The sequence below is a fragment of the Emydura macquarii genome, unplaced genomic scaffold (genome assembly GCF_026122565.2).
Source record: "Emydura macquarii macquarii isolate MOO-44397 ecotype Brisbane River unplaced genomic scaffold, CSIRO-AGI_Emac_v2 contig_3258, whole genome shotgun sequence".
NCBI classification, from domain to species: domain Eukaryota; kingdom Metazoa; phylum Chordata; order Testudines; family Chelidae; genus Emydura; species Emydura macquarii.
In genome coordinates, this window is record NW_027133395.1 from 5388 (window position 1) to 28955 (window position 23568).

At 45.7% G+C, this 23568-nt stretch overlaps 2 protein-coding genes and 1 pseudogene across 2 annotated transcripts; 1 reads left to right on the plus strand and 2 right to left on the minus strand.

The window, feature by feature from the left end:
• Positions 1–1861: 1861 nt before the first annotated feature.
• LOC137142858 (olfactory receptor 10A7-like) lies at positions 1862–2842 on the minus strand. The gene is given in 4 exon segments (XM_067532328.1): positions 1862–2157; positions 2160–2177; positions 2180–2512; positions 2557–2842. Coding segments are annotated over 4 exon segments (933 nt in total).
• A 7157-nt stretch (positions 2843–9999) lies between these two features.
• Positions 10000–10977, minus strand: LOC137142855 (olfactory receptor 6N1-like; annotated as a pseudogene).
• An 11275-nt stretch (positions 10978–22252) lies between these two features.
• On the plus strand, positions 22253–23179 carry LOC137142857 (putative olfactory receptor 10D4). The gene has a single exon (XM_067532327.1). It carries the CDS (start codon positions 22253–22255, stop codon positions 23177–23179), a length of 927 nt encoding a protein of 308 aa, XP_067388428.1.
• The last annotated feature ends 389 nt before the right edge of the window (positions 23180–23568 follow it).

The window sequence follows — 23568 nt, forward strand, 5'->3', positions numbered from 1 at the left end:
CCCTGAGTGTGTTCCCCTGGGCACTCGCAGAAGAAAACCGAGAGCAGAGACAGCCGTCTGGTTGTGTGAGCGGGACGGGGTTTAGGCCATGGGCATCTAACTGGCATTTCCTATGGGCTCACATAGACAACTTCACACTCAGCAGCCTGGCTTCTTTGGGTCCCTTCGTGGTCACGTAATCGTCCCCATATGTTGCTTAGGCAGCCTGGATGCTGAATGCAACACTGGATGCTCACTGGTTGGCGAGGCACAGCAAGTTAGGCCTTGTAGCACCTAAGTCCCTCTGTTGGTCTGGCCCTAAGGTGATAATTGACATTCTAACTTGGTTTTAGTGTGTGACCTGCACAGAAATCTCATCTTCCCCCATTCAGTGAGGCAAATTCAGCTCAGTTTTATTCTGACTGCAGCGATTCTGGTGCTGATTCCTCTTTCAATTTCAAATGCCCATTATACAGTAAAGCCAACCCTCCCCCACCCCACCCTCTGCTGTCCCTAGTGCCCATTATACAGTACAACCGCCCCTTCCCCACCTCTCACGCGTCACCGGAGGTAGCCATTGTATAGGACAGAATCCCCTTAGTCATCAGTTGCCTTATTTTTCATTCAGAGGCATTTATATTGCATAAATGCCTGTTTCTCAGTCCTCACCTTCTGTCTGTGGGTCAGTATTTTATGGCCTGTAGAAGGTGTAGTAGGTTAAGCAATGGAATGGGGCGGGGAGCTGCATCCTTTCTGCGGTGGATGGATGGTGTAATGATAGGATTCTGGACCATGATGTAGAGACATCGAAGTTGAATTCCCAGTTCAACCATGGACTTTCTGTGCTTATTTGGGCATGTTCATTTAATCTGCTTTGTGCATCCTCATAATGAGGTGTCCTGTCATTTTATTTTTGTGATTCATTTCTTATTAATTTTCATCAAGGAACAAAGAGTAAAAATTGTTACAGCACATACATGGTATCCAGTACCACAAATTTCACAGGATAGCCAATCAAATGATGCAATCACACAACTTTACAACTTGTCAAAGCTGCAAGACTAGACAATACAAAATCAGAGGATATTACACCTTAGGGTAGGGGTAACAATACTACAGAAAAGACACAAGCTGTGAGAAAAGAAAAGATGGTGAATGTGGGTGAGAAGTGCAAGGATGAAAGCAGAGGTCAGGTGGAATGAAAGTCTAGCATTATTTTGGCATTCTGTATACAAATTTATCAAGAAATGGGGTCCCCAATTTCTTCAAATTCATATAATTGATCTCGATGTTGATAAGCTATTTTTCTTGAGGTGTCCCTTTATTAATTACTCTGGGGCACTCAGTTAGTATATTGATGGGGACCATGTAATGTAGCTAGATAGAATGACGTAAATTGACCATTTCGTACCCTTGAACATACAACAGGCTATGAAAATTCTGAGTATTGTGAAAAATCTTGGTGTCCCAAGTGGGCGGATTCCAGTCATTGAATCACCCACATAAATATATACTTTCAAATGTTTTGTCATTCATCTGGAATTGTCAAGGGACCTAAGGAAGTTTGGCAACATAATCCCATTGAAATGTGGACACCTAATCCACTTAGGATCCTTGGAAAATCTGATCTTAAATTTTTCTTTTATCGTTTAGTCTCACTTGGATTTAGTGCATGGAATTTCCTAACTTGAAACAGGCATAATACAGTTCAGTTTTATCTTGAATATAAAGATCCTAGCATTGATTGAGCTTACCATTTCAGATATTTGCAGATCCTCCAACACTACTGCGATGCATTCTCAAACATCTGTCCAGAACAAGGGACCCCACAGGGTCTGTCTTTATCAAACAATGAATCAGCTCTGCAGCTCAACATTTTCTCTTAATACAATAAGAAAAAAAGCCCCTGTGATTTCTGAATTCTTGTAAAATCGAGACATTTACTGACAATTTTTCTTATAGTCTTCTTCATCTCTCTATTTCTCAGGCTGTACATGAAGGGATTGACCATAGGAGTCAGAACTGTGTAGAAGACAGAGAGTAATTTGTTTAGGTGTCTTAGTATGCTGGGTTTTGGTAGCATGTAGAGAATCATTATAGCCCCATAAAAAATTGTCACCACGATGAGGTGAGAGGAGCAGGTGGAAAAGGCTCTTTGCCTTCTGGCGGTAGAGGGATTCTCAGGATGGTGATGATGAACACATGTAGGAAATCATGGTTAATACAAATGGGGCCAAGGTGAATATAGCAGCCACAGTGGCAACACCAAGCTCTATCTGCTCGGGGTCACTGCAGTAGTGATTTATTATTTCTGTGGACTCACAGTAGAAATGGTCGATTTCATTGGGGCTGCAGAAAGTTAATTGTAGCATAGGAAATATTAGTATCATCATAGCCAGAAATCCAGTCAGCCAAGACCCAGCCGCTAGCTGCAGGCAGGACCTGCCATTCATGAGGGCTGAGTAGTGCAGCCGTTTGTAGATTGCCAAGTACTCCCTGTAGGACATCACTGCTAACAGAGAGCACTCTGCACCTGCAAAGGAAACAACACAATAAAACTGTCATACAACCACTGACAGAAATGGCTGTCTCCTGTCAGGAGACTGGCCAGCATCCTCGGCAGGATGGTGGAGGTGTAGCAAGTCTCCAAACAGGACAGGTTCCCCAGGAAGAAGTACGTGGGCGTGTGAAGGTGCCAATTAGCCACAGCTAGCACAACGATGAGGATGTTCCCGATCATGGTCACAATGTAGAGCACTAGAAACAGCAGGAAGAGAAGGATCTGAAGCTCATGGAGATTTCCGAATCCCAGGAGGATGAATTCTGTGATAACGGTTTGATTTCCCCCTTCTGTGTTTGCCATGGTGTGTATCTAGGAAGAATAAAAACCAAAGCTGAGAAAAATACCTCTTGAAGATGATTGGAGAAAACAGACTTAAGCTGTAATGCAGCAAAGAATTTCATAAAGCTGGGAAGAAGGAAGCCCAGGGTTCAATAATGGAGTTGAAGAAATGGAGCTGGCTTGCATAGTGACTCTCTAGATATATTATAGTCATGGTTTATGCAGCAGATTTAACAAAACGTCGGCCTATCTCTAATCAGAGAAAGAAAAGTATTGATGGTTCTGAGAGACCACAGTAATGGATCGCCATTTTGACAGACAGAATTTGGTTCATAAAGTCTCATATCTCTTCTCATGACAAAGTCTGTCCAAAGACGGGCTACCATTACAGAGGAAAACCTGATGTTTTTGTATAAAACATAACAATCTGTCACTCAATCAACAAATCCGGTCTTGGAGGTCAGACTAGAGCATCAAATGGTCCTTTGTTGCCTTCCAATGTATAAATCTACGAACATACGTCTACGAGTCTTTCACCCTATTGCACACTTCCAAAATGTCCAAAATGCCCAACAGATGTAGCCAGATTTGCCAACCATAGCAAATATTAATAAGTTTTGAAAATGCTTTTCATTCAATGATTAGAGGACTGAGGCACATGACTTATGAAGAAAGGCTAAGGGAACTGGGCTTGTTTAGTCTGCAGAAGAGATTTGATAGTGGCCTTCTACTACCTGAAGGGGATTCCAGGAAGGATGGAGCTAGATTTGTCTCAGTGGTGGCAGATGACAGAACTAGGAGCAATGGTCTCAAGTTGCAGTGGGGGAGGTCTAGGTTGGATATTAGGAAAATCTTTTTCACTACGAGGATGGTGAAGCACTGGAATGGGGTTGGTCCTGCTTTGAGCAGGGGGCTGCACTAGATGACCTCCTGAGGTCCCTTCTGACCCTCATCTTCTATGATTCTATATAAGTTGTGGAAGCTACAAATGTTTTTAAAATTGTGCTGGGAATTCACTCCCTGTCACACGAATTCTTCGACTGTTGAGGCTGAGACTTTAATAGCACTTTAAGGGAGTCAGGCGCCCAGCTCCTCTGGATGAGTAGGGCTCCTACATCCATTCAGGCACTTTGTAAATCCCAAACAATATTGGTAGGACAGTTAATAACTTTTATTTTACTGCCCACTGTGTCACCAGACTTATTTACCTCCAACAGCTACAGCTGGATTTGTCCCCTGCTGTGAATCTTCTCTGTGAGTTTGTGACCAATGTGAAGCTCCAGTGATTCAGGATGTCTTCTTCACAAACAAGTGTAGTTGCTTGCTCCATGGAAACGTAACTAGCAGAGGGAAACAAGGTTAAAACACTAAACTCCTCTGTGCATACTGTTTTACCAAACCATAGCGGTTCTGTGACAGTTAAAGCAATTTCCACTTAACCCAGGCATCCCAGTTGTACAATTAGACAGATTCATAGATTCCAAGGCCAAAAGGGCCCCTGGTATCACCTAGTCTGAACCACTGTGTAACACAGGAAACAAAGCTTTCCTGAATTAATTCCTCTTTGAACCAGAGTAGATCCTTCAGAAAAAATATCCAATTTTGATTTAAAAATGGCTAATGTTAGCGAATCCACCAGAACCGTTTGTAAATTGTTCCAACAATTAATTACCCTCACTGATTAAAAAACTGTGCCGTATTTCCAGTACAAATTTGTCTAGCTTCAACTTCCAGCCACTGGATCATGTTGGACCTTTCTCCATTAGGTTGAAGAGCCCTAGATACTTAGAGACTGTGATCAATTCCCCCCTTAACCCAATAGATTGAGCTTCTCAAGTCTATTGCTGATGTTTTCTAATCCTCTAATCATCTTTGAGACTCTTTGCTGAAAGAGATTTCTCAGTCTCCTCTGTCAACTGTGAACAACAGGACTGGAGACTGGATTCCAGCAGTGGTTGCACCAGCCCCAATTGCAGAGGTAAAATAACCTCTCTGCTCCTACTCCACATTACACTGTTTATATATCCAAGCACCACATTAACCACTGTAGCCACAGGCTGTCTCTTTACTCACTCCAAAGTCCATTCATTCAGAGTTCCTGCCCAAAGGTTCCTGGGGTGTTTGAGAAGAGATCTAGACCCTGACTTCCTTGGTTTACGTGTTTCCTCAGAGGATGTCAGAGGGATTTTCCACACACCGGATTCCTGGTATTTTTCCCACTGATCACCAGGGCACCGAGTTCTGCTCTAGGCATTGTTTGTTCCTGTAAGGTATAACCCTTGTACCTTTCAACAATCACCAAGTTGTTAGAAATAACCAGAAAGGCTGTCCCGGGGGCAGACTGGGGAGACGGAACCTGTTATTGCCTGCTCATTCCACCTCGACACCACGAGTGAGCAGCAAGGGGGTTACTTTACAATTCTTTTATCCATAACAGTATGTAAATGTATACATTTCCAGCAACTCCCCATAAACCATTATTTGGTTACACTGACACCTATAAAATGAATATTAACAACTACATAATGAATATAATTATACTCGCCCCTGTTTGTTGTTTACAGGATTACCATACAGAGGTCAGGCATCTCACCTTAAAACCTATACATTTTACACTAACATTCTTTGAAGTAAAGGTATGCTGGGGGGAAAGGAAGATAATGTTTTCTTCCCACCAAGGCCTTGCACAGAAATAGCAATAGGTATTTTATTAACCTCATTCCCAGCACAGATGGCCAGGAAGGGAGGAAAAGATGAAAAAGATAACAGACTCTAACTAAAATTCTTACCAATTAGAAGAAACATGGTTTACCCGTGCCATGATCCCATTCCCTGTAACTTAGGCCTGACCATTTGTCCAGCTTTTAACTCTTTCCTCTCCTACACTAGTGACAAAGATACAGATACATGACCATCACAGAAAAGAATACAGATATTTCCTACATTTTTCACAAAAGGGGAAGGTTAATTTGCTAACCCACCACTGCTAAAACAGTTTGATACCCCTGTTTGGAAGGTGATATATAAATGCAAAGTAGTAGCAGTTTGGGATTGAGAGCTCACCTCTATCTGCAGGACAGTTCAAGCTTGAGCTGATGAACTCCTATTGCTCAGTTTTGGGAGACAGGACTCAGGTTCCAGAGAGGTTCTTACCTTTCATCATTCTGCAGAAACTGGATCTTCTCATTAAGAGATGTTCCAGAGGGGTAGCCATGTTAGTCTGTATACAGCAAAAACAACGAGAGTTCTGTGGCACTTTAAAAACTAACAAATTTAATATTTGCAAGCATAAGCTTTCGAAAGACTTCTGAAGAAGAGAGCTGAAGTCTCTCAAAAGCTTATGCCTGCAAATACTAAATTTGTTAGTCTTTAAAGTGCCACAGAACTCTCGTTGTTTTTTCAGTAAAGAGACCTCTATCTACTTGAAGGGACGAGCAGCTGCCGTATCTTAGTTTGGAATATGGTCCTCCCCCTTGATTTACAAAATGTAAATGCTTCCCCATCTTTACATCCTCTGGTGTCTTCACACTTTTTAATAGGTTCCACTTCAGCCTTTCTACCACTTGGTTAATTTTGTGTCTCCACAGCTTTGGCGCTAAGAATGCCAGTTGGACTTGCATAGCTCCTTGTATAATTGCATCTTTTTTTCTTTAAGTCTAATGATTCTGCAGGGAAAACATTTAGCTCATGCTTAAATACCAGCTTACATTTTTGAGAGATCCCTGTCCAAAGTGCTGCCATGTACTTGCACTTCCCCTCAATTAATAGTCCCTATATGCTGCCATCTAATGGGCATTGAAGAAAATACCTGCCCCATCTCATACTTACAATTGGCTGCCACCTAGTGGGCATCTTGTAATATTACTGCCTGTGATGTTCCCTCCCTGCAATCCAACTGGTGTGTAGCTGTGTCACCCCAATTCTTCAGTCTTAGGCCCCGACTTACCCCACTTTGCTGTGTGAACCACCCACTCCTGGGTCGGCCCACACCCAGCCTCCTGCATGTAATCGGTCCCTCACCTAATGAAGGAGCGCTTCTGGCCAGCCACTCATGGGATAGACCCCCAGCAAACACCCCCGATCCCAGAAGCAACCGCAGGAACTACTGTCTTGCAGGTTCAGTGCTGCACCCTGTAAGATCATTTACACTTGTCCATCAATTTATCAAAGAACTCGATATGCACCAGCTCTGTCATTCTAAGTGAGGTCTCTGCACACACTCAATCCACATGCACTGCTTTAGATAAAACAAACAAAGACGTTTATTGACTGCAGCAGGATTCTAAGTGAATCTAAGTCAGATTATTAATAAGTCAAGGAGTTAATCAGAATTAACTAAAAAAAAAAACGAGAGTTCTGTAGCACTTTAAAGACTAACAAATTTAATTTCAGCAGGCATGAGCTTTCGTGGGCTCCAGCCCACTTCACTGCCTGCTGAAATTAAATTTGTTAGTCTTTAAAGTGCTACAGAACTCTCATTGATTTTGCTGTATACAGACTAACACAGCTACCCCTCTGGAACTAGTTAACTAAAAGATAACTCGCATCTTAACCTAAGAATAATATGTCAGGCTGTATTCAGCTTACCACACAGGCAGATATTGATGCCTCTTGCAACCAGGGCCCCCTCCTTGTGGATAGATTCTCAGTCTTTGGTGTTGCTCAGAAGATGGATTCCAAAGGAGACAGAACCAAGAAACAAATATGCCTCACCTTTTAACAAGTTTCCCCCAAACCCCCTGGGGTCAAGTCATCGGCCCTGTCCGGCAAGGGGCATGATTTCTTCAACTTGGCCAAAGTGCTCACAGGTGCTTAGGCCAGTATGCAGGCCTCTGCGGGATGTGGAAACACAGCTTTGTGTTTGTCTGCATCTGTTCAAGCCACATGAGACACACCTTTGGGGATATGACACAGCAGAGTTTCATATCTGTGCACATGTGTGACACTGCAGGGAACACGCTACCACAACAATGATGTTCAGGATGCCATGAGCATTCCAGGAACACCTCACCTGGCCCACTTTGCATCAGACAATACACAAATCACACCATAAGGGTGTACATGGGGTACAGTGTGTCACCCTGCCCTTTTCCATTATTTCATTGGCTACAGGAATCTGTCAGTCACTGACCAGTACACCTGACCTCCTCCCATTTACTCCACATGCTGGTGGCCCTACTGTCGATTTCTGTTATCCTCTTTGTACCCTTGACTCGCCTCAAGTGGATTCTTCTTTTCACTCCAGCTGCCTCCTTCCAATTCTTGACTCTCTTGTGCCATCAGGTGGCCACTATTGAGTGTAACTTCCCATTTCTCAGTCCTTAATGTCGGCTACGATCCACAGTTATCCATAGCATAGGGACCTTCTCTCTTCCTTACCACTTGTACACTGTTATACAGCTTCACCCCCTTCCACTGCCCTCTCTTGCTCCTTTGGCAGCATAACTCCTCCTTTTTGGCCCTTCCATTTCAGCGGCTCTCCATCGGCCTTCATGCAGCAGGGCCACACTTGTCCCATTCCTCTGCCCTCCAGTGACGCAAGACAGCACAATCCCATCTTTCCTCATTTCTCACCCACTGCTGGGTGTGCGCTGGGCCAAATTAGAGCCACTGGGAACAACCGCACACACCAGCCCAATGGTGACAGCAGACACTGCAGCAGCAGCGGCTCTGGAAGGTGAACAGGGGTCTCCTGTCAGTCCAGTGTAGGTCTGTGGCTGTGGGCGCTCTTTCCAATTGAAATGCACAGACTGGACCTAGAGTGACAGAAGCCCAGTGGCTCTCCAAGCTGAGATTCCAAGGGATTTGGGTGCCTGACTCCACTGGGCTCCGTGGGAAATCCCGTCCACAGAGTTGGAGCCCTTCAGTTCTCACTGGCGCCCAGCTCTCCCACCTCTCGCCAAGCCCTGACGTGCTCCAGTCACTGAGCCAGCGCTGCCGTATTTGACCCCACGGGAGTTCTGCCCCTTGGTAGGAGGTAGCTGCTTCCTCCGGCCATGGGTTGCCTCACTCCCTGAGGAGGGGCCCTGCGTGGAGCAGAGCTCTCTAAGGCACCTGGGGCTGATGGTGCAGTGCCGCTCTGTGCAGTTGGCAGCAGCAGAGCAGCTTCCGCCCTGCAGTGCCACACGCTGAGTCCTTTCGTGGTGATCATTGATGGGCCCCCCAAGAACAGCATTGGTGGGTTCTACATGTGTGCATCTCCTTGCACCTCTGAGTCTGCCCATGCCCCCTGCACCTGAAGGCCCAGTGGGCCTGGTGCTGCTGCTTCGCTGGAGCCAGTCCCAGCTGGGCTTATCCCAGATCAGAGCTATAAAGCTGTTCTGGCGAAGGTCATTGCTGGGGCCCGGCTGTTTACATCTGACCTGTGGGAATGCAGTGGAACTAGCTGGTTTGCAGGGGGGATATGGTGGGGATGGCAAGAGGTACAATTTCAGGGGTGACAGATGTCCCAGGTTTACGTCCCCGCACAGGCTGCACTAGGACTTCCTATTTTTATTGTCAAAACCTTTGTTATCAAAAATGAGACTAAAAAATTGCTGAAAACTTTGTCTCCCCTCTGACCAGTGCCTACTTAAAAATTCCATGATGGGAAAATGGTTATGGCTGCCTCCCTCACTGCTCCTTCCCCTCTAGATAGACAACACTGACCCCAGCTCCGGCTGGATTCTCCTTTGTGTCCTTGGGGGCAGAAGAAATGATCTGGAACAACAAACCTTACAAATCTGTCCCCATTGTGTTTTATTTGTAGCAGGTTGTCGGAATTTGATTATCAGATTTTATTGTCTAACACAGAGAAACAATGAACAACAGTGGACGTGCACAGGGATTTGCGTTGATATTTAGTGGCGTTTGTGCCTTACACACAACATCTCAACTCTGCACATTTTCAGATGCAATACACACGCCTCACCCAGGGTGAATGTTTGGAGACCTCAGAGAAAAATACCATCATCCTCTATGTATCACTGCTGAGAATGACAGGCTGTTAGCGCTGTCCACAACCTCACTTTCCTGTATGCTTTGTTACAAGGACTATGAACCCTCTGCCTCGGTAACTCCATGCAGAGCATCACGACTGATTTTTCACATCACTGCTGAGATATTCAACGGGCGTTTGCAACTTAATTTCAATGGAGGCATTTTGCCTAAATCACCCAGGCAGCTTTGAAAACCTCAGCCTAAGTTATGATAAGAAGTCTCTGCAATTTTTTGGGAACGCCACATATTGGCTGACTGCTTTGCTCAAGGCTTCCCTGACCTCTCTGTTTCCCAGGCTGTAGATGAGGGGGTTCACCAGGGGGGTTAGGACCGTGTAGCAAACAGAGAGCACTTTCTTTAGGCCTCTCAGTGTGTCGAGAGGCAGTAGCATGTAGTCACTCATTAGGGTCCCATAGAAAACTGTCACCACAGTGAGATGAGAGGAGCAGGTGGAAAAGGCCTTCTGCCTCCCAGTGGCGGAAGGGATTCTCAGGATGGTGGCGATGATACACGCGTAGGACGTCAGGGTTAGCAGGAATGGAGGCAGGGTGAATACACAGGCTAGGATGAAATCAAACACTACTATCAGGCGTGTGTCTCCACAGGAGAGTTTTATCAGTGTGATGGGGTCACAAAAGAAATGGTCAATTTCATTCGGACCACAGAATATGAACTGGGACATGTACAATATAAAGATGGTAATAGCCAAACAGCTGTTTAACCATGTCCCAGCAGCCAACTGGAGACAAAACCGGGTGTTCATAAGAGCTGAATAGCGCAGGGGTTTACATATCGCTAAATACCTATCGTAAGACATCACCACTAGGAGATAGCATTCCGTAGCTGCCAGAACGGCAAAGAAGTACAGTTGTGTCATGCAGCCATTAACTTGAGATGGTTCTGTCCCCAGTCAGGAGACTGGCCAGCACCTTGGGCAGGATGGTGGAGGTGTAGCAGATCTCCAGGCAGGACAAGTTCCCCAGGAAGAAGTACATAGGGGTGTGCAGGTGCCGGTCAGCCACAACTAGCACCGTGATGAGGGTGTTCCCGGCCACAGTTGCGATGTAGCTCACTAGAAATATCAGGAAGAGAGAAATGTGCAGGTCAGGGAGATCCCCAAATCCCAGGAGGATGAATTCCATTATAGCTGTTTGGTTTCCCCAGTCCGTGTTAGCCATGGGTTGAATCTAGGAACAATAAAACAAATGGTGCTATCGAATCGGGAGGGGGTAGAGGTGAAAGATAATCAAGTGTTTCAAATTAATTCCATACATGTTCATAAATTCCTCTCCCTCTCCTGGTCACCGGCTGAAATTTTAAGGCTAAATGTAAACTTCAGAGCATAGTGCCAGGATTTTCAATCTGAGAACAGAGCATTCATATCCCTGCAGACCACGTCTGTCATATCAGAGCAATAAATACTACGTCTTTGGTAGCCCAAGTACTGACATGAGAGATCAGACCACTTCTTTCTCTCCTATCATAGCCCTTCTAGTGACATACTGGAGCTCAATAACAATGCTTAAAGGCAGCGTTCCACACATGGCAGTGACCAGAATCATGGTGTGTCTCGGGAAGAATCTAAATTAATAAATATGGTAGCTAAAATCCTGGACTGAGATTTCGATTGAGTCTAGTATACTGAGGCGCTGATCTTCTCTCAGAAGACAATGGAAAGTAATCTGATAACAGATGTTGGCATGTTCAGCGTTTTAGTGTCCTATAGGAAGAGGAATAATTACTGTTGCCCTCTCACAAAGTGATCAGTTTATGTCATAAAGTATGAAATGGAGTCAAACCTGCCCTAGTTCATGTGATAACAGTGATGAAGATGACATGTTGAGGGACTGGCAAAGCCTTTTCTGTTTCGGATGAGAATTCCTGAAACTAGCTATGTAGCAGTAACAAAATACAGCTCTTCCAAGGGTGGATTTTAGAAAGGGGCAAAACCAGGCTTGATCTGCAACTCTAACCATGGAGGGACCCTCTGAGCACCATCACAATTGTGAAAAACAAGGAAACAGACAGGGACTAGAGAAAAAAGATGTTGCCCATGAACTCTGAGCCTCTGAGCTCCCTAAAGATCAGGACACATCAACGCAAAGTGGCAACACACCTTGCCAGAACAGCAGAGGCAAACCGTGCTGACTTATCTCCACTGCTACAATGATTGAGACATCCCCCAATACACCACATGCCTAGCAAAACTTGTGGGGTACCTCATCCAATGCCCAGTGACAACCGTGTGGGTGAAACCAGACAATCCCAATGCCCTCGAATGAATGCACGAAGGGAAAGGATAAAAGAGAGAAACACCCTATCACAAGTGGGTGCACACTTTTCACACAGCAATTGCTTTGTGTCAGACCCGTCCATCCTGATCCTCAAAAGAAACCTGAGCAACGCTTTTGAAAGGCAAACCTGGGAGTTTAAATTCATAACTTTGGTAGACACTAAAACCAGGGTCTTAATAAAGACACTGCATTCATGGCTTATTACAACAATCTGTAACCCACTAAATGCCCCCTTTTTATCCTCTGACTGCAGGTGTGTTAAAGGGCCACTTCATCTTGAATGGTCCCTTACAACACGTGCTAATTATTAATGCTAAACTCTCTGTTCATAGCTATGAGGCTCTGAGTACCTATCGCCAGTGCTTACTTTGAGCCACGGCTGAGCCCCAGCACCTATAGACTTGGCAGTTCATAGCCCCAGCCGCTCTGGGCTTGCCACATCAGCTCTGAATGTAAAAAACATTGCTTGAGCCTCGGCATCTCTTTTATTATTACAAGTGAAGTCTGTCCATCGCCGAGTTGCAGAAGAGCTCTGTGTAGCTCAGACACTTGTCTCTCTCACCAATGGAAGTTGGTCCAATCAAAGATATCACCTCCCCACCTTGTCTCGCTAATATTCACAAATCACGTTCATGCCCCTTTTTCAAAGGTGCTCTAGGAAGCTTACCCAGACGGCTCAATCTTGAAGTGATCAGCTCTTATTTCTCAGGGTTTGGTGACTAGGATTCAGGTTCCTCAGCTGTGGTTCTTGTTTCTCATCAGTCTTCAGCATCTGGATCTTCTCAGCAAGAAACCTGCATCTACCTGAATGGAAGGGCAGCTGCCACATTCTGTGTTCGAACATGCTCTTCCCTCTCCAACCACAAAGGGAAGAGGTCTCCTCGTATTTGTATCCTTCTCCATGGCAGGCTTCATCTCCCTTTATTCCACCTCTGAAGGGCTGAGCCTAGGGAGTTAGCGCTGTGTTTTCTGTGCAGACCTTACAAACTGCCCTGATGCAACCAACCTCCCACACCCAGAGGAATCGCCTTTCTGCTACCTGCTGTATGAGATCACTGCTCTGCAAAGTTAGAAAACATGTTCTAGGGTTTTTTGAAGGTGTAAATTTTCAGACACTTTTCTCCTCTTTTTCCTCAGGCTGTGTATGGGGGGGGGTGTGACCATGGGGGTCTAGACTGTGTAGAAGACAGAGAACATCTTGTTCAGCTCCTGCAGTGCATTGATGTTTGGTAAGATATGGACAATCGTTATTGTCCCTCAAAATACTGTAACCACAATGAAGCAAGAGGAGCTGGTGAAAATGCCATTTGCCTCCCAATGGTGGAAGGGGTTCTCAGGGTGGCAGATATAATAAAACCATAGGAGATGAAGGTTAGCAGAAACAGGGGGAGTATGGATATAGAGCAGAGTATGAAACCCACAAGTTCCAACACCTGGCTGCCACTGCAAAACATTTTCACCTGTGGCGTGAAATCACAAAAGAAATGGTCATTTTCATGGAGAAGCTCTTTGAACCCTTACTGCTACAATTATGCTAATAAACACACATCCACTTATCCAAAATCCAGCTGCTAGCTGGAGGCAAAATCTGCCATTCATAAATGATCCATAGTGTAGTGGTTTACACACTACTAAGTACTGATCAGGAGACATCACAGGAAGGAGATAACATTCTGTGGATGCTAGGGAACCAAAGAAAGAAAAATACATGATGCAGCCACTGACAGAAATAGTTCTGCCCCCGGCCAGGAAACTGGCCAGCAGCCTGGGTAGGATGGTGGAGATGTAGCAGGCAGGGCTGGCCCTCGATTAAATGGCACCCTAAGTGAGGAGCATCTTCGGCACCTCCCCTCTCTTCAGTTGTTAAACTTTTGAATACCTTATTTTTACTGAATTTGTAGCTCATTTCACAGCTTTGATGCACGATTTGCATGAAGGATTGATCCCTGTCTTATAAGACAATACATTTGCACACTAAAATCTGTATTTATTCGTACCATGTATGTTAGCAATTAAAAAAAATGTTTCTTCTAAGTTTAGAGGAACTTTTTAATGTTAAGAATAACTGAAATGTACAAACATTAAGAAACTGAACTGTGCACCCAACATTCAGTGGACCAGTATTAAATAGTGTTACAGTAGGTGACAGCCTTCAGATGTCAACCCTAGTTCAAAAGGTCACTTTTCTTGCCTTTGCCCTTGTGAACTGAAGCCCAGAGTCAGAGAGATCCAAAGACTGGCCAATGGCATTTTCAAGTATCTCTTGTTGGCCATCATCAGTCGAAGATTTGTTCTAATGAGCCTGAGATTCAAAAAGTGGTGAGATTCTCACCACTCGCGACTGTGACTGGCAGTGTGAGCAGAATCCTCAAAGCTACCAAACATTAAGAAAAGTGTCCTTCAGCTCTGCATCATCAATGAGTTGGAGAACTTGGAGTGGAGAATGCTTCCTGCGTGGCAAAATGTGACAGATGTTGTCCAGCTTGACACAGAGCTCTTCACCACTGATTTCCGAACATTCCCCATGTGTAAGCATCCAGAGAAGGTCTGTACAATGGCTCCAGAACAGCAACCCAAACCCAGTCCCCCCAAGCCTGGCACTCCAAGTGCTCGCCTGGGTCACCTGCCCCTAAATCCGGCCCTGGAAGCAGGTCTCCAAGCAGGACAAGTTCACCAGGAAGAAGTAGATGGGGGTGCGCCTCAACTAGCACTGTAATGAGGATGTAATGAGGATGTAATGAGGATGAGCCAGAGTCATGATGTAGGTCACTAGAAACAGGAAGATCAGAAGGGTCTGCAGCTCCCTGAATCACAGGAGGATGAATTCGGTGATGGATGTTGATTTCTCCAGCCTGTGTTTGTCATGTTCTGCAATGCAATAATAAAAAAGTGAAATTTTGGGACATATGTAATCCATATAATTTGATAATATCTAAAACGAAGATCCCATGAGCCTAAAAATGTAATCTCCCCAGACAGGGAAGCCTTTTTGTATGGAAGTTCAATAGTCTATCTATATAGGAAGTCAGACTAGAAGATCATAATGGTCCCTTCTGGCATTTGAATCCATGAATTTTAACTTCTGATATAGATTATTGATATTCTGATCTCATCACAATTTGGAGAGGATAAATGTACATTTACTATAGGAGTGTCAATTAAGTTCCATAACCTAAATCTACACTTTAGTGAATGGCCCTATAACTAGATCATGGAATTTCAATAACAGTTAAGTGCCTAACCTCCTTAAGCCCCTTTCAAATCACAGCCTGCTATTTCATTATCTCATCATCCAAGGAAAATATCCATTGATGCAGAAACCCACCACCTGTAAAGAGAACTCTGGATGTTGTTTCATTTATTGACGCGTCCCACTTCTTGGCGCAGAAGAACAATCGTTCTCATGGCTATTCTCTTTACCCTCTCCAATTTACCAACAGACCCTTCTGTTCTTGCTGTTTATAGTGATCTACATCATGAGTCTGCTTAGGAACTTCCTCATTGTGGTGCTAGTTGAGAATGATCAGCACCTGCACACCCCCGTGTATTTCTTCCTAGGGAACCTGGCCTGCTTGGAGACCTGCTACCAGGGACGGATTTAGGTGCAGGCGACCCAGACGACTACGTGGAGTGCCAGGCTTGAAAGGCACCGGGCTTGGGTTGATGTTCTTGAACCATTGCATGGACCTTCACCGGACAGTGACACATGCGGAATGCTCGGATGTCAATGACAAGGACCTGCGTGTCGAATTGGACATCTGTCACATTTTGCCACACGGGAAGCATTCTCCACTCCAAGTTCTCCCATTCATTCCTGATGCAGAGCTGAAAGACACTTTTCCTAACATGTGGGTAGCTTTGAGGATTCTGCTCACGCTGCTGGTCAGAGTCACGTTTGGTAAACACAGCTTTTCGCATTTCAGGCTCATTAAAACATATCTTCGACTGATGATGGCCAGCGAGAGACTGACATCGATTGCCATTTTATTGCTTGAAAAATTCATTGGCCAGTCTTTGGCTCTCTCTGACTCTGTGCTTCAGTTTGCAAGGGGAAAGGCAAGAAAAGTGACTTTTTGAACTAACGGACTAGGGTTACCATCCTCAGGCTGTCACCTGCTGTATTACTATTTAATGCTGGTCCACCCAATGTTGGTGCACAGTTCAGTTTCTGGATATTAGTACATTTCAGTTATTCTTAAAGTTAAAAAAGTTCTTATAAGCTTAGAGGAAAGTTTGTTTTTTTTAATGTGGATGTGGACAAATTGGAGAGAGTCCAGCAGAGGGAATGAAAATGCTTAGGGTGCTGGGGCACATGACTTATGAAGTTAGACTGAGGGCTAGCTTAATCTGTAGAACAGAAGCATGAGGAGGGATTTGATAGCAGCCTTCAACTCCCTGCGTGTGCATTGAAACTGTGTGGTAAGTTGTACCTGAGGTAATTACACAGTGCACCACTTCTGAGGGGAGAAGCAAAGCAGGGCTGCTCAGGCAGAGAATCCTTTGAGGGAAAAACACAGTGGAGGGAACTGTTCAGCCTGGAAAGACCCCAGTCAGCAAAGAGAGAGATGTGGGTATCCACCCAAGAAAGGCAAAGGCCAGGGAGCTGGGAGCTGAGAGCGTTGGCCCTTGCTGGACCATAAGGGGAAAATGCAGGTGCGGTTGCCCTGAACTGTAACAAAAATCTGGGCCTAAACACCAGGATCCATTTGAAAATCCCACTATGTGCCTGTCTGAACCTTTGAAAATCTGGCCGTTGGGAGCCTATGTCTCACTGAATGTCAGTGAGAACTGGGCTCCTTAATGGCTTTTGGAAATAAGACTGACTCTCCTAAGTCATTTGGGAGATTTTGTAAATTTTACCCTCTGCTCAGACAGAGAGATAAAGATAAAGAAAAAGGAAGAAAAAAGCTAATAGGAGATTTAATGGAGGTGAGAACTTTACACTCATCACCTGCACTGTGTTTTGGGCTTTTGCTACGTATGTATTGTGTCTTCTGCATCTGTTGCACATGAGTTTTGAGTAACATGCAATGTCTATGACACCTAAACCTGGGACTCAAATGCATATTTTTTTCTTGTTTCCCACCCACAGCTGTTTTATTGCAACTTGTCTTTAAGTTGCCTGTGCTTGTTCTTGGTGTGCAAATTAAAAATAAAGCTGGAAACCAGTGTGTGGAGAGGACTGGACCCATTTCTGAGACTGGCAAATAAAAAGTGAAATTTAAGGAAACAACAAGAATATGAAAGGAAAAAGAGTTGGACTTTGAGGTTGGAGTTGCCAAAGGGCCCAAGAAAGTTAAAAGTCTGCAGTAATTAGAAAATTAGTTCACTTCAGGCCCCTTTGAAATTTCAAACCTAAAGTGGAAGTGTGTTATTAGAAGCTGGACAGGTGACAATCTCTCTGGGGCTCAGTTCTCCACCTGATGCACTGTGGTACAAATCACTCTTTTCTCCCACCCATTTCTCTTGTAAGCTCTCCGGGGCAGGCTCTGTCTCTCACTGGTGTGAGTGCAGTGCCCATTACCCTCTAATGGCCTTCTACAAGAGAAAATTAATATTTTTTGTGAATTGTCATCAGCTCTTAGGAAGTGGGTTTTTGCCCATAAATGAAAAAAAATTAAGATAAATGAAGGAAAGGCACCCGAGGCAGATAATGTGAGCCATGCTGCCTGCCCTTTTCCCTGCAGGACAGTCCACACTACCACAACATCCCGGAGTTAAAAACAGCTCTGACTGAGGGAGGAGCGCCCCTCCTGAATTGTTTGCACCATTCCCCGCACTGCAGCTCCCCTTTGCACGGCCGGGGCTCAGCCTGAATTTTCTCTGTTATTTCTTTGTCGTTGTCCAGGAAATCAATTTCCAAAGAGTCACAAACCCAGAAGAGGGCGACTGAGAAAAGAGAACTTGGAATGGAAGAGAGGTGCACAGCTGTGGACATTGACTCTAAAAGCGACTGTAACTTCGGATGGACAATGGGAAAGCTGCATTGACCTGCAGGCGCTGGGCACTGGATGGCTGCAGAGGGCGGAGGAGGGAGAGCAGGTGGCTATAGGGTTTAGTAACTGAGAACTGTATCAGCTCAACACACCTACATTTAAAGATCCAATGGGGATTATTTGCAAAGCATTATTTGTGGCTAAGACAAAGGTATGGGACACAGGAGATCTGGGTTCATGTACATGTTCTGTGGAAGATTCCCTATTTGACCTTGAGTAACTCACTGAATTGCTTTGTGCCTCAGTTTCCCCATCTGTTAAACAGGGATCATTAAATCCTTTGTCTCTCTCATAGGTTTAATGTGTATCCATTTCAGACAGTGACAGTCTCTTACTATGTGTCCGCACAACACCCAGCAGAAAGGGGCCCACATCTGAGTTCCCGTCTGTAGGTCCTACCAAAATACCAATGATAAGAATCAGAGGCGACCCAGGGTGGGCGCATGAAGGGTCAGGTGACCGTGCAGTGCCAGTGTTTGCTGGGCAGGCCCCCGCCCTGTCCAGCAGCTCCTGGAGCAGGCTGCAAGCTGCGACCCCGGGGAGACGGAGAAGCGAACACTTTGCTGTGGGAGCTGCAGGGAGGGGCAGCTGAAAGCAGAGCGTGTGCGTGCCTTTGAACCGTGCCCTCTGCCCACCAACAGCAGGTCCCAGCCGCCTCTGATCAGAACAGTGAGAATACAAGTAAAAAGAGTAAAATGCAGCTCGGCCCTGCTGTTTGTGGCAATGACACATGGAACTCAGCTGGTGCCAGCCAAGAGTAACCTGGGAACTGCTATCCAGCACAGTGATAAGGGCCCCCCTGGGCATTCATTAGAACACCTGCATTTTAATTAACCCCAAAGGTCATTCCACCTCATGGTATGTTATGACTGAGCGGGGATAATCTGTCTACAGAGACTAATTATAACTTCTGCCTTCTGCCACTTCAGTCCGGCTCCCAAATAAGATGCCCACCACAAAATAGCAAGAAATGACAGCAATGAAAAGAATTGCAAAGGGCCTTACTGACACTGCTCTGCTATGGCAGCAGCAAACGGATCCATGAGCTCAGTGCTGACAAACCCCTAACATAGCCCTGCTTCCCTGGCTCTGTCACACCCTCTGTGTGTGGGTCTATGGACTGGTTTAGGTTACAGGCTATGCCAGCGATGTAGCTAACCACTGCTAAGCCTTTAGCATTGAGGCACAGTAGAGGTGCAAGTCGAGCCTTACCTGGCTAGTGAAGAAGCAGCTTTTATAAGTTAAATGAACCTTAATTCTCTAAAGATCCTTTCCCCCCAAGAACACTGGTTGTGCAAAGGGCTGGGTAAGAAAAGATGCCCGAGACCCAGAAAGACACAGAGTGATGTTCATCCCAGTGGAAGGAAAAGGGATGGTGTTGGGGGTAATGCTCAGACTGGAATCAAGAACATCTGGGTCAGATTCCCGGCTCTTCCACACACTCCTTTTGTGACCTCAGACAATTCAATCAGTCTGAGATTTTCAAGAAAGCCAATAGGAGTTAGGAGCCCAATGCCCACTGCACTAGAATGAGTTTTGGGAGCCTGGGTCCTTTGAAAATCTCACCCTCAAATTCTCTGTGCCTCAGTTCCCCCTTGTAAAATGGGCTGGTAATACTTCCTCTGTTTGTGAACTCTGAAAGGCAGGAACTGTCTCACACTGTGTCTGAGCAGCACCCAGGACATTGGGGCCATGACCTTCCTGTACTTGCTAGGGACCACAATACTGCCAGTCTGTACTGGATTGCAAAAGGTGATCCCAAGTGTTGGACAGGACATACGCTGTCCATCTGCACAGCGCTGACTTTCACCCGCACAGATAATCACACAACTGCATGACTACATCCATGTGCACAAATGGACAGAAGGGGGCACAGGAGCAGCGGCTAATACAAACCAAGGAGAAAGTTCTGTTGGTGACAGAGACCACTAGCTGAACACCTGGCCCAGTTCACTTCTATTTCACACTCCTGGGTGGAATTCACTGGCTTGTGTTACATGGCGGGAGAGACTAGATGATAATTAACATCCCATGTCCCCTCATCATTTATGGGTTAGATTCTCAGCTGGTGTAAATCTACATAGCTCCTTTGAGTCCAATGGAGTTAGTCCTGATTTACACCATCAGGGTGAGTGACAGAGGGGAATCAGCCCCTTTGAACCCAATGGAGTTACTCAGGATTCAGATCATGGCGAGTGAGAGGAGAATCTGCAACCTGGTGGAGCTGAGGATCCAGCCCTTTCAGGTTAATAGTGCTACCTTTATTTATGCCAGCTGAGCTGCTGGTCCTGGGGGTCTCTGAGTGTCGTCTAAAATGATGCAAAATCTCAGTTAATTGGTGACTCTGCTGAGGTCTCAGACCAGGAGCCTGAAGGGGATTCAGAGACCGGGTCCCAAAGGGACGTTGGGTGATTTAAAGACCATCGACAGCCTAAAGGCTGTGGGAAGCTGTGAGAAAGCTCTGGGGCTCTGCAGCAGCGTGTGGCAATAGGCTGTGGACATCCCTGGCTACCTTCGGACACGATTAGGTCTGCAGGCTGGATAACAAAAGCACAAACCGGGCACTTCTGCTGTGTGATGTGCTGTTTTGGGTAAGAAATCTGGACACTTCTAGACAGGGGTCATGGCCAGGGGGAAGAGGAAAATTCCATTCAACTGGATCGTCCTCTTCCAATGCAGCCAGTGTAAGACATCTGGTCTGGTAAAGGTTTTCTCTTTGTCCCTCAGTCTCTTCCTTTCTTGAAATCTGTCAGTCTCTGCCTCACTCGAGGACAATGTCACCCAAATATTTTCTTTAGAGAAAAATCCATCCATCCATCTGTCCCTCCACTCTGCAGTGCTTGACTGCCTGTCTCTGTTGTGGCTGTGTATCATTTATCCCCCTCTCTCCGTTAATCTCTGTTTGGCTACATACACACTACAGCTTAGGTCGGTATAAGTTACTTTGTTCAGGGGGCTGAATAAGTCAGTGTAAGTTACACCAACCTAAGCGCTGGTGTGGAGAACTCTGTGTGGACGGGAGAGCTTCTCCCACTGACATAGCTACTGCTGCTCGTGGGGGCTGGAGTATTTAACATGACGGTACAGCTCTGTCCCATCGGCTTAGCCTGTCTGTACTAGCAGTGCTACAGTGGCGCTGCTGTAAGCTGTGTAGTGTAGGCAGCATGTGATAACCCCAACACGGCCCCTTCTCCCTTCCCACAGCACCTCTCATGCATGGGGAAAGCTCCCTTAGAAAATGCAAATAGACACTTCATTATTGTCCTTCAAATCTGACCTTAAAAATCCCATCATATTTACAGAACGCAGCCTGCTGATTATGGCTGAGAAGATGACAAGCTGTCGCTATTCCTCTTTTTTCCGTTTCCCCGTCTTTCTTACCCGTATTAAAACCACCAAACAATTCATATCATTAACAAATTCATGGAACAATTCTTCATCACTTTCATTTGTTCGTATGTTGCATCTGCACCCTCTCCTTTAACAGAAACACAGAGCAGCACCTACACTGATAATAATGAATCCCTGCCAAAACAAAGTACACCACTGCACACACAATAATCCCTCTGCAGAGAGGGTGAGAGAAGGAACAAACCACATATGATAAATATTAGTCATATCACCTAATCCACAAGTGGAAGGCTCTAAGATATCCCATCTTTATCACCGTGGTAAGCGTCCATATAGAATAGAGTTGAGGAAATTAGAAAAGGAGATGAGAGAAGAGAAGAAACTGGAATAGAGTAGGACATCCCCTTTGTCTGTTCATCTTTGGATGGTAAGATCTTCAAGGCAGACATTTTCTCTTTCTGCGTTCTGCACTGCACAGTGAGGACCTGACCCCAACCTGCTCGTCTCATTAGCCATCCTCCGTGACTCCCACCTGCACACCCCCATGTACTTCTTACTAGTATGATCTATAAGAACTGAATAGATAGAAGATGGTTGAATGGAAAAGAAAGGACAATTAAATTGAGTAGCATCAAATAGACTCAATGAAATATTAGAGTCCTGATTCTCCACACACTTTCACCTTACTTATGATGGTTAGAAAGGTTTACCCTTGTGGTGTGCTAAGGAATAAACAAATAATAATTTATTGATCTTGCTAATCTGGCTGCATTCTCTCTGTGCTTCCAGGAATGACCCTGTCTCACATGGAAATGACGAATCACACTGTGGTGTCAGAATTCATTCTCTTAGGGATCCCCAACACCAAAGGCCAGGAGACCATCCTTTTCTTTGGCTTCTTAGCTTTCTACCTCTGCACCCTGCTGGGCAACCTGCTCATTTTATCAGCCATCCTCGGTGACTCCCTCCTGCACACCCCCATGTATTTCTTCCTCTGCAATCTCTCCATGGTGGACCTTGGATTGGCCTCCATCAGCACCCCTAAATTGCTGGTTGATCTGTGGGCCAAGAGTAGAACCATCTCGCTGGGAGGGTGCATGTCTCAGGTCTTCTTCTACCAGTTCCTAGGCTGCACTGAGGAACTGCTCTGCACCGTCATGGCCTTTGACAGGTACGTGGCCATCTGCCACCCGCTGCGCTACCTGATCATCATGAACTGGAGGGTGTGCGCCATTCTGGCTGCCGGCACCTGGATCAGCAGCTCCTTCCACGCCACCATTCTCACCAGCCTGACCTTCACCCTGCCCTACTGCGGGCCCAATGTGATAGACTTTTACTTCTGTGACATCTTCCCCGTGGTGAAGCTGGCTTGCACAGGCACATACATCATCGAGACCGTGACCTTTACCAACACTGGGGTAGTGGCCATGACCTGCTTCTTCCTCATCCTCGTATCCTACGTCTGCATCGTCTACTCCATCCTGAAGATGAACTCAGCCGAAGGGCGACGCAAAGCAGCCTCCACTTGCACCTCACATCTGACGGTGGTGACACTGTTCTTTGGTCCCTGCGCCCTGGTCTACATGCAGCCACGTCAGAGCAAAGTGCTGGTGACCGCTGTGCAGCTCTTCGGTTATGTAGCTACGCCCGTGCTGAACCCGGTCATCTACACACTGAGGAACAAGGAGGTGAAAGGGGCTCTGCGGAAACTGAGAGGGAGTCAGACCACTGCACACTGATGTGCTGCATCTGCAGAAGTAGCATGTGGGCGAGCATTGAAATATGTCTACGAATTCATCCGCGTGGCTCTTATGTGGCTTATGTGAGAGTCTCTCTCTCTCTCCTTCTGTGTAGAGCCCTACCTGTATATCTGGAGTTCTACAAATCATAGAAGTGCTCTTAAAAGCATCTAGCTGTCCTGGACATGCTTTCAGGCTGATATTTTCAAAACTGCCTAAAGGATAGGCACACTCAGTCTGCATTACAATTAACAGGAATTGGAGAACCAAATCTTCTAGCTGACTTTGAAAATCTCAGCCTTATTGCACAAATCTACAGAAGCCAGGGCAGCATCTTCTGCAAACTCAAAAAAAGGATGAAAATAATTCCCTTCAGCAGCTGGCACGGA

Coding starts and splice junctions, on each gene's coding strand:
- LOC137142857 (XM_067532327.1), top strand. CDS start 22,253: ATGACGAATCACACTGTGGTGTCAGAATTCATTCTCTTAGGGATCCCC.